Source organism: Hoplias malabaricus, chromosome 13 (assembly GCF_029633855.1).
Source record: "Hoplias malabaricus isolate fHopMal1 chromosome 13, fHopMal1.hap1, whole genome shotgun sequence".
Taxonomy (NCBI): Eukaryota; Metazoa; Chordata; class Actinopteri; order Characiformes; family Erythrinidae; genus Hoplias; species Hoplias malabaricus.
In genome coordinates, this window is record NC_089812.1 from 15,991,993 (window position 1) to 16,003,988 (window position 11,996).

The window sequence follows — 11,996 nt, forward strand, 5'->3', positions numbered from 1 at the left end:
TTGTTTATAACTGTCAACATAACAGGCCCATCCATGCTCCACCCACAAATGTGTTCTGTTGTGACAAGGGATGCAAGACGGATAAACATTCAAATTCTGAACAGAAACCATCAAGACATATACAATCGCAATAAATTCTCAGTTTTGATTAGGCCCAATTTTAATTTGCTGCTATTCAGTGCTGCTAAATGTAATGGACATGCAGTGAAAGTCAGACACTGGGCACTCTTGCTACACAATCTGCTTTGAGGAGACACATTTGTGGGCAAAACAAAGACAGTTGCATTTGGAAAAGTCAACATCTCTGGACACGTCTCTCATCAGAACCGGAAATGAACTTAATTTAAAATGAAACATAAGAAACTGTGTGAAATTGTGGATATGGAAATGTGCCTTGTAGGCTCTCAAAGAAACAAACATAATTTCACTGGTAAACCCACTCTTTGAACCCAAACACTGAACTTTCATTGCTACACAATCAGCTATGATTTGGTGTTTGAGGTATGAAACATACAAAGAGCATCAAGGTGCAAGTTTTGTCTGTTGTTATCTGTACTACTGCAGCAAATTAATGACCTGAATATTCATTCATACCTTTACTGCCCTTAAATACAAACGTGTTAGGCACAACATGGAAATATAAACCAACATAGGACCAACAACAGTATGCTGAGATATCTTTTCAAAACATAGCATCAGCTCTCCACTCTGATCTTATTCACCACTGTGAAGAGTTCTCTAATAGTTAATTTTTCATTTGAGTGCATTTCTTTCCTTTGACATTCTGGCGGCATTTCTGCTACTACAGTTAAAATAATGAAAAAACAGGCGGAAAAGGATCATAATTCAAAATGACTTCTCAGCTCAAAGCAATACATAATGGTATTCATGTCTATTCATTTAATAACCAGTGAGTTTCTGTGATTCTTCACTAGGAAGGGACTTCATGGCAAATATATAACAAAATTTAGGGCTGGTGTTCATCAGAAAACTTCTGCTCAGAAGCCCACATAGGCCTGTCACAATAATTATATTATCAAATTATCATTGTACAATATATGGACATTACCTCAATTTTTGCTGTATAATTTTGTGTTTGTTTACGTAATAAATAACACGTATATTTTCGCCAGTTGCTCTGTTCTCTGGTTTTCTCTGTTCTGGAGACGTTATGTGGATTTGTTTAAATACAGTGGTTTTACTTTATTTGTTATTCATTTATTTGGGATATTTAAATACTTTATATTCACTATTCCAATATCTGAATATTCTTAACTTATTTTGCAATATGTTACTGCTAAAATTTCATTGTTCTTTAAAAGGTGTGTAACTGCTTTATTATACTATCATTACATCAGTGGCATAAGATGGTCATAAAATGACTATATCATATATTGTAACTATTTCTGGGACAATAAATCAACCACAAAACATGGCTATTGAGACAGGCCCAAACTCACATTAACATAATGTGATATGGATATGATTCCTACTTTAAACAGCAATCTAATCTCAAGAATTTATGTATTTTATTGGTTTTAACTGAATCTGAAAGAAATAAGCCCAACTCCTTACTGTCAACCTCATACTTACAGATGCTATCATTATTTATTATTTTTCATTATTTTACAAAGGTCATAGTTCCAATGTGTGTATATCAATGTGGTTCTGTCTACACTCAGCAGAAAAAGTGTCACAAATCCATTATATTTCTTCATTGTGTGACATCAAAGTGTTAGAAATGTGGCACTATGAACAGAAAAAAGAACAAATCCGACATTTTTAGCTGTAATTCAGGGTTTTTTTTCCACTTGTGGGACTAAAATCTGACATGCAGCAAAGCAACGTTGATACACGTTGTCTTTCACGTTGTTACATTCCTCATAATTTTCACACTGCTGACATGAGAACAAACATTAAAATGTAATCTTCATTATTAATGCACATTCATTTATTGTGTACTTAATTATTAAGGTAATGTACCCACTTTTCCTCTTTGGGAGTCTTTATTTTCCAGTTTAGACATATAAAATATCAAACTTTCCTGCGTCCATCCAGCACACGAAAAAATCACTGACGTGTTGGAATCTGTTCAATATTATTATCTATATTTTTCACAAAAAGAATCTGTATGAATCTGAATGTTTAAACTAACATCAGATTTATGTCACATTAAAAAAGTGTAATGAGGAAAAGATTTGCGACACTTTAACAAGCTGTGTGATGCTGGTTTAATAAAGCTGTTGCCACATTTTATAAAATCAGTGCTTTTAAAATGTCAATCTTCTGTCTTCATGAAAACATTTGTCAAACACTAAACCTTATGTACAAAATTTGAAAATATATCAGACTTATTCTTCATTTAGAATTAAATGAGATGAGGTAGGCCACAAAAACAAAGGTCAACAAGGAGTTCACGAAATGTAGTGATGCCATAATTATGTAAAATAGTATAAATACTATGTAGTGAACTATGCAAAATGTTAGTTGAATACTGCAATGCTTTCATCAAAAAATACAGCTTCCAGTCCTCGTAACCACTAGGAAAACTTAAAAACAAATATACATTTATATAAACCCATGTGGGGAAATGTGTCTCATATTTACATCTCATATTTACAAATTTGACATGTGCCTATGGTGTTCTCTCTGTGTCCGTATGGGTTTCCGACCATGGTCTAAAAACACATGTTGGAAGGTGGATTGGCTGCTCAAAAGTGTCCATAGGTGTGAGTGAATGTATGAGTCTGTCACCCTGTGAAGGACTGGCACCCCCTCCAAGGTGGATTCCCACCTTGTGCAACCCTGAACTGCATAAGCATTTACAGACAATGAATGAACATCTGCCTATGGTTCTTGAAAAGAATAACAGTAATGAAAGTATGTAATATTGTAGTGCATTGAAATATCATAAAATGCAGAAATGAGTTGGAGATGTACAGGGAATACTGTGAAATGAAAGTTTTTTTTTTTTTGTTTTTTTTTTTACAAACTTTGACAAAGGTTTGTTTTTTCAGAGACACCTTTCATTACAAGTTCTGTGACCTCATACTTCTGCCCCTGGACTTTTTTAAGTTTCATTATAAATGAGGGACAGTGAGGAACGACGTGAGCAGGAGTATCTACTTTCCCAGTTTGAGGGTTACAGGCTGGAGAAATATTGTTATAATCCTTCAGAGCCTGGTCACCTCCACTTTCCGACTGGAACAGGGGGTTTGGATGGTTCAGAACCACCACAGGTTGGTTTGCTGCTGGCCGTTTGACGAGCTGATCTTCTTTTAAAGGCATTAAACACAGCTTTTCCATCGTCCTTTTCACCAAAATCTCACTGAGATTCAACGTGTCATTTGAAGGCTTATGTTTCTTAGCCCTTTTCTTTTCTTTATGTTTTTTGTGTGGAGACTGAATAACAAAGTGTGCGAGTACAGACTGATAGTCTTGGCCTGCGTTCTTGTTTTCGCTTTCAGATCGTTTCCTTTTTAAAACAAGTTTAATAGCTTTTTCTTGCACATTTTGCTGGCTTGATGTGCTATAAAGAACAGGTCTGGCTGTTATGCTTTCCTCATCAGCTGGTCTCTCTGAAACTTTCTTTGTAGATTGTACTAGGGAATAGAAATCCAAACTCGGAATTCTGGCCAAAGCTACTGTAGGATACATAGGTAAAACAAAATTACTTTGTTTCTGCACAACCAAACTGCTCCCAGACACTGATGTTTTCTCCTTTTCCTCACATTGTTCAGAAAGGTTTATCCTGCTCAGTGGTGAATCATTAATCTCCACTAATTTATCTGCTGCACCTGTTGGGTGAGCATCGGTCGAAAGACTAGACAGCACTTTTGACACAACTTTGTCCTTCTGCTCTTTTGGAACTGTGTCTACATTTTCAGGTACAACAGTCTCCGTAAGTTTGGTATCTTTGACAAGAACATCCATCTTCTCTTTCAGGTTCACACCAGGTTTTATAATGTTTTTAGTTGAAAAAATTATTTCCTTCTCTGTTTTCAGTTGAGTTTTACAGATTGTTGAATTATTTACACGTGCCATGCTTTGACTCAAGCCTGAATCAGATGATTTCTGGGTACCTTCTGCATGTTCATCCGCAATTCCTCCTCTCACATGAATGCCATTCAGAGTTGCTTCTGGACCAGGGCATAGCGAGAAAACTGAAGAAATCACAGGAAGTCCTTGGTAAGAAGACTCCACATTCTCCTGTTTGTTATTAGAGGCTTCAGGAGCACTGAGCTTACGCTTAACACCCGCGGCCTTGGTGGTGTTTGCACTTTGAGACTTGGTACGTTCTCTGCAATGTGTTTGTCGCAGCTGAGTAGCTGTTTCTGTTGTTTTTCCAACAGTTTTGTGTCCTGCTGATGGTGCATGTGATTCTGAAGATTTCGCCACTGATCTTGTTATGTCACAGAAGCCTCCAGTCAAAGATCCTGGTGTCTCTATTACACTTATCTTTGAACAAACCACTTTTACCTCAGGTTCCTCTTTCACATCTATATTGAGATCTGAGGAATGCTCCTTTAGATGTGGTCCTTTGCCTTGAGGCTCTGGAATTGCATTTATCTGTAAACTGTTGGTGCCATGGTTAAGTCTCATTGGTCCAGTCTCATTTGCAGAAACTTTACATTTAAAAGACATCCTGCTTGTACTATTCGGAGTAGTAGTATTGGCAGCCCTCAAACTTTCCGCTTGCTGTGCATGGGGTTGCTGTGGAACCAGTCGAAGCTCCAATTCTCGAGTCCCATTGATGGTTTTCACCTCCACCAGCTCAACAAGGCAGCCAGCAGGGATGGTTATCTCTTCAGGACATGAAACCGTCAAGGGTCTGTTGTGTACGATCGGCTGGTTTAAAGGTGCCAGCAATTCTACTTGGACACTCGACTGTGTGCTTGGATTAAGCTTCTCTGTAGGGCGCTTTGAAAGAATGTTGGGACGTGTCTTTCTTCTGTTAGGAATTTCTGCATTCAGATTCCTTTGGGAAAATGATGGTGCTCCTTGTCCAAACTGCTCAACTTGTGTGCTGGGATGTGCTCCAGACTGAATAGGCCTTTGTACTGCATTTGCCACTGGAATGGTTCGTATAACTCCCGTATGAACTGGCTTCTGTGTTAGCGAAGCTGCCGTCACATTCCAGGTTTCAATAGCCCTTTGCCTGACAGGTTCCACTGGGCTGCTAAGAAGTGTTTTCAGATTGCCACTGGTTCCAGCTGGCAACGGTATCTGGCTTTTGGGAGCTGTTTTCGACTGAATGATAATCTTTTCAGTAGCTCCTACTTGGTTCTGAGGCTGTGATTTTTGCTGAATGGCACGATCCGCAGAGACACAAATGACCTGATTACTTGCAACTGTTTTTGTCTGAAACACTGTCTTCTCAGTAGTTGCTACTACTTGATTCTGTTGCAGTAGTTTTGGCTGAGTTGCACGATCCGCAGACACACAAATGATTGGATTATTTGCTACTGTTTTGGTCTGAAACACTGTCTTCTCAGTAGCTACTCCCACTTGACTCTGAAGCAAGGTTTTCTGCTCAGATGCATGGTCCTCAGAGACAAAAATGACTGGATTACTTGTAACTGTTTTTGCCTGAAGTACTGTCTTCTCAGGAGAAGCTCCTACATGACTCTGAAGCAGTGTTTTTTGCTGAGTAGCATGATCTGCCGGGACATTTATGTGAACTCTGGGAAGCAAACTTGAAGTAATTGCTGTTCCTGAAGATGTTCTTCCAGGAAGAAGGTGTTCAACTTGATTCCCAGTAGCATTTGCTAGATTACTAATACCATGTGTAATCACAGTGTGACTAGAGCTGGGCAAACTGTGGGGAGTGCTAACAGTCTTCGAAACAGGAAGAATACAGGTTGTGTTACCAACAGACTGGGCTGCTGGACTGCAAATCAAATGGGTCTGGGGGTTGTTTGTTTGCTGCACAGAACTGAGGAGAATATATGGCGCGCTGGCTCTGGGCTGATTTGCACTAGGAAGCAAACCGAACACATTCCCTGCTGATTGACTAAGAAGCGTCATGTTTTGGGTAGGTTCACTCAATGTTCTTGAAATCTCAAGGCTTTGATCAGCAGTCTGATTCTCCACTTTTGCAGCAGGCAGAGCCCAATCCATAGTTAAGTCTCCATCTGCAGGCTTTCCGTGTATTCTCTGAATATGTTTTACCATGTAGTCCCTTCTGACTGCACCATACGAGCACCAGTTACACTTATAGGGAAATGAGCCTTTGTGTGAGACAAGGTGCCGTTGTGATTCCACTCTGGAGTAGGAGACGTGGCTACACAAATTACATGAGAAGGTCACCTCCTTATGGTGAGCCACATGCCTTTCAAACAGTTCCGCATCCTTAGTTGAGAAACGGCATTTTTCACAACAACGACGCCTCCCGAATTCTTTAGGGGTCTCTTTTTTGTTGTTTTCCAAAAACCAGATAAAGTTTTGTTGTAATCCTGTTGATTTCATGTTTACGACAAATCCAAAAATGTAAATATTGCTGATTACTCATTGGTAGCCTGTTCTGGCCTCTTTCAGTCAGCTGTGTGATGGTCTAGATCAGACAAGTTGTTTTTGGGGATAGAAATATACAGCTCCTGTCAATCTAAAAAAAAAAAAAGACAAACATTAAGAATGAATATAAATTTATGCAACAAGGCGACTTATGGCTTATAAAATAATGATAGTATATTAATTCAACATTACAGCTTTGATTAAAAAAAGGAACCTAAATACTGCAGTAGAGTTGTGAAGAGTACTGAACTTGTTGAGATGTGTAATACTAATCATACACACTATCAATGCATTTTTTCCAGAAAGCATTAACAAATCTCAACCCTGTGTAAAAGCAAATATTCATTAGGTGATTCTGTGTTAGCGACGAGTTAACAGTAGTGTTATTTATTTTCCCCACACTGGGTTTAACCCTGTTAATGGCAGCTTTACAGTAAACAGTATAATATATTATTTGTGGAAGCTGGTATCATGTTAATAATCTGCTGCTCCAGCGGGTTTTATTTAGCATGGTCTCAGGCCTTTGCCTTAAAGGCTAAGCACCAGCTATATGAAAGTGTCAAACAAATAAACAGAGTGGAATTTGAGTTCCTAACTTGTGTTTATTGATAGTCAGAAAACATGTTATTTCTTATTAACTGAAGGAATAAGGTTTAAAAGACCGTTGGTCCACCCACCAACAGTGTTCGGAAACTCTAATAGGCGTCTTGCCTGTGACGTAGATGGTGGACAACAGCTCTAGAAGTTGCACTTAATTTAATGCAAAATGACGAAAAGGTGTGTTGTTTTTAGCTGCAATAATTCAATCTACAGTGGGACATCTGTGCACAAATGGCCCAAAGATCCCAAAATATCCAGAAAATTGACTAAATTTGTCAACTTTAAACGGGCACTTTGGAAAGGACCATCCGCTCACTCACTCCATTATCTGTAGTGCTCATTTCACTGGCGCTTTTCCAACAATATGGGCAATATGGGAAACCAACAAAAGAGCCTCTGTAACATGGAGGTAAACAGAGCAAGGACACTTACTTCGCCTGTTTTAGTTGGTGTTAGTTAACGTTAGCTTGACTTGCTAAACTCGGTGGCTCAGATTATACTCGGCCACGTAGCTGCATTACGGAGGTTTATAGTGTCGGATGAATTCGAGTTCGACTTCGATCACATTTACAAGAATAACGGTACCTCTAAATTTGTTTTTAGCTTATTGCTAGGCTATTGTCATGAATAATGTTGGTTATTTAGCTAGATACTGTCATAACAGTCAGTCATAACTGTGTTTTACGGCGTTCTTCAGCTGTTGTCCACCAGTGACGTCACGGTTGCGTTCAAGAATTTCCGTAGCGAGCTCGGGTTTTTTTTGTCAATTTAATAAAATTGTCAGTTTTAAAGCAAAATAAGCTGCTATTTTCATTTTAATCCATACTTATATATGTCAGTAACTAAAATAATGTGAAATATTCATGGAGGTCCATTAAGTAGTGTTTAGCCTTTAACATATATTATTAGTTTCTTATTACTGCAGAGACTCAGAACACAGACGGAAACTCAGGATTAGGGAATAAAAACTGACTTCAGATAAAGATGGGAATTAGCAGAATTTGACAATTAAAAAAAATGAAATTTTGGAAAATGGATTTCAATAAAAAGGCCTTACAGCTATGATTAGAAAAGCAAATGTGTGGTGGATCATTTTCAGTGCTGCAGTGACACTGACGTGGTGGTGGTGTGTTAGTGTATGTTGTGCTGGTAAGAGTGGATCAGTCACAGAAGTGCTGCTGGATTTTTAAAGCCCTCAGTGTCACTGCTGGACTGATAATAATCCACCAACCAAAAACATCAAACTGACAACATCCTGTGTACACTGATAAAAGAATCAGAGAATGACCAACACAAACTGTGCAGCAACAGATAAGCTCAAGGTCGGCCAACATCTACAAGGTGGACCAACAAGGTAGGAGCATGTAACAGAGTGGACAGTGAGTGGGTTTAAAAACTTAAGCAGCGCTGCTGTGTTTGATCCACTCGTACCAGCGGAACAGACACGAACACATCACCACCACATCAGTGACACTTAAGCACTGATAATGATCCACCACCCGAATCATACCTTTTCTATGGGGGTCCTGACCATTGAAGAACAGGGTGAAAGGGGGCTATCAGAGTTTGCAAAGCAACAGATGAACTAAATTCTGATAAATTTTAGTGGCAGTGCTCCTGTGTGGCCAGAAGAGCTGAGACAATGGACAGGGAGGTTAGAAACAAGGAGGTGGTCATAACAGTCTAATATTATTGTGGGTATAGCAGCATTTAATGCAGAAATCTCTTTAGCACATTTTCCAAAATGGACAAGTTTTGACATAAAGGCTATTTTCAAAATGGCTGAACAGTTAATCAGCAACAAGATACCACATAATAATGTACAATATGTACTTAATTCTAATAGTAATGTTATTGTAAATATACTAGAATGGATGTGTTAAATTTGTTTAAAAAAAACACAAATAGAAAGACTAATATTGACATGTCACAAAACAAGCTCAAGCACCACACAAACCATATGAACGAGTTTTATTTTTGAGAAGCTTACTGCATGGCATGCACCTGAGAGATTTATATCTTATATACATGTGAAGCCCTGTAAGTAGACAGGATTGGCTCCCTGGGTTTGTGATGTAAGAAACCCTGGCTGTCTGAAATCACCCATTCAAGACTATTTGGATCAAAGTTTCAAAACAGAAATGCTCAGGCGTGGCACTGAAGGTCATTATCACATTATTATACATTTATAATAAATTAGAAAACACATGGACGTTCAATATAAACACGTTTGTGTATCTTTAACATAGGTGTTGCGGTCTAGATTTGAAAACGGGAGTGTGAGAGGAAATGAGGGGAAAAGAGGAACTGGTAGAAAAAAGTGAAAACTGAGAGGAAAAGGTGGGACCGCAGCAATTTCCAAAACAATAAAAGTAAATAATGTAATTGACGCTGAGGTTTTTCCATTGGCGTCTAAGCTATGTTCAAAGTATCCGAATACTTAAATAAAGTTCTCATTTCACTATAACTGAGGATAGATTGAAAAAAAAAACAGGCTAAACGATTTGATTTTGGCGAAATATGAGGAAAACCATGATGGAGCCGGACAAGAGAGCGGCTGCAATCTGAACATTCCCTTCCATGTCTCGAGAGAGAGAGAGAGAAAGAGAAGGACGGGCAGGGTGGGGGTCGGGTTGATTTACAGGGCATGGACAGAAAAATAACATCCATATTCTCTAGAGGCGAAAATACCGCCACGACAATGCTGCGACAAAACACGGGCAAAACCGGCAGCTCGCGCGTGCGAAATCTTTACAGTAAAAATAGTGTCTCGCGCGAGAGGCACAAGTGTCCGCACCGCTTCTAGTCGCCTCTGTTGATCAGACATTTTGTCCATTGTTTGCTCGAAACGTCGCCATGACGATTCCTCCCCCCACCTCCCTCCCTTACCGTGTGAAAACAGAATCCACGCGCACTCACCTTCTCCTTCCCCGCCACGCGCTGGAATCGCGCATTGTGACTCTAATCGTCTCCCAGTGTCATGTGCATCCGTGTTTAATCCCACGCTTGCCTTTGTTGTGATAAAATCGCTCGTGTCCGCTCGGTTGCGTGGCCCCAGCTGTGCGTGAACGCCATTGGCTGCGCGCGCTGCTGCAGTAGAGCTCTACACAGTCACGAGCTTCCTTGGCTTAACCCCGCGCGTGCCGGACCGCTGTTCGATTAATGCGTTTTACGTCTGTTTTTGCGATAGTTTCGACCCAATAGCGATAAGAAATGAAACGAAATTGTGTTTCGGGTCTCCGGAAATGCGACTTTAAGCAAATTTAGGCGATGTATTCTTTGGTTTGCAAGTGTTAACCTTGCGCATGCTCAGTGGTGTTGAGTAGAGTGCTACGTTAACCCTGCCCATGCCGGATGTGCCGGAAGAGGGTGCATGGAGGAGTGTGATTAGTCGTCGTGAGCTGACTGCGTTAGTCGTGTAATTCATGTTGTGTATGATTTTGAATATTGCAGCCACAGTTTAGTTCTCAGTTAGAATTAAATTAACACATGGTAGTATTTTCACATTAAAATTACAGTTTCAGAGTCATTGTGATGATTCACTGAGCTGTAAAAGGATTGCCTCTGTAGTTGCTAACCCAGGATAAACACAGCAGAATCTGCGCTACATAACTTTTAGATGAGGGCAGGAAGCCAGCCCCATTATTCCGTTATCATTGGCCGCCATGTGTTGCGCCAGAATATACAGTCCGTGCAGAAACACTTCTTATAACTGAGTAGGCTGATATACAGTCCTCTCCAAATTTGTAGTTCACCCAGTAAAATATTAGTAAAAAGAGTTATATTAAAACATCTGAAACTGCTTATCCAGTTCAGGGTCGCGGTGGGTCCGGCGCCTACCCGGAAACTCAAGGTGCAAGGCAGGAACACACCCTGGAGGGGGCGCCAGTCCTTCACAAATTATATATATATATATATTGCGAAGGACGCGCGCCCCCACCAGGGTGTGTTCATGCCTTGCAACTAGTGGTTCTGGGTAGGCCAGATTAATTAACAAATACAATACCATTTTTAGGGCTTCAAAGGTTTGGTTGCATAATTATGCAATGCAAATATATGAATATTAGGTGTGTGTGTGTTGTGGGGGTGTTTGTCTTTCAGTGAATCTGCGTCCCAGGCCTGAGTTAACATCCCAAGTCTGTGCTGCAGCTCCTGCTAACTTGTTCCCTAACTCGCACATACAGACTGGGCACCGAGTACATGAGTTAAACAGAGCTTCATGGAGAGGTGGTCTGGTCTAATTTGAGGTATAAATCTGACAAAATTAACTGTAAAGTTTTTTTAAATTTTAACAGTGTTTACATACTACATCAAAATCTTTTATTAAAACTTTAAACTCTAGCAGTGACACAGTGCAAAATGTTTAGCAGCAGAGGGTTTGTGCGTGAAATATATATAAGAAAATACTGTTAATAAAAATACACTCATGTACCAATAAAGCTGTATACTTCTAAGACTAATAATATAGAAAGAGAATAAAACCTGTCCTTATGACTATATTCCCAGGTCTCAGTGAGTCTGCTTTCTAAAACTAAGATATTGGCTAAACTGATATGTAACTCTATTTATCTTTAAAAATAAAAGGCTATTATTTTAGCCGTCCCAGCTAAATTCATTCCAATACATACACTCTACTCAGCACAACATGGCTCTGAATTTTTCAGTTTGTGAACCTGGCATCACTGGAATCGACTCCTGCAATCCAATTTATTGTTTGTATAAATCAGTCCACTATGTTTAACCAAATGCCATGCCACTTCTCTAGATGGAGTCAGGATTAAACAGTTTTTTTTCCCCACATTTTTTTGCTACTCAGCTCCACTGACTACACAGGAGCATTTTGTACTTTTACAGATGCAGACTGTAATCCACCTGTTGCTCTG

General features: G+C 39.5%; 1 protein-coding gene across 1 annotated transcript; it reads right to left on the reverse strand.

Annotated features, from left to right (window-relative positions):
* Positions 1-2: 2 nt before the first annotated feature.
* LOC136664705 (zinc finger protein 518A) lies at positions 3-10,302 on the reverse strand. Its single transcript, XM_066642059.1, has 2 exons — positions 10,033-10,302; positions 3-6,604 (listed from the first exon to the last, which is right to left on the reverse strand). Exon 2 carries the CDS (start codon positions 6,466-6,468, stop codon positions 2,986-2,988), a length of 3,483 nt encoding a protein of 1,160 aa, XP_066498156.1. The 5' UTR covers positions 6,469-6,604; positions 10,033-10,302; the 3' UTR covers positions 3-2,985.
* Between the last annotated feature and the right edge of the window lie 1,694 nt (positions 10,303-11,996).

Coding starts and splice junctions, on each gene's coding strand:
- LOC136664705 (XM_066642059.1), bottom strand. CDS start 6,468: ATGAAATCAACAGGATTACAACAAAACTTTATCTGGTTTTTGGAAAAC.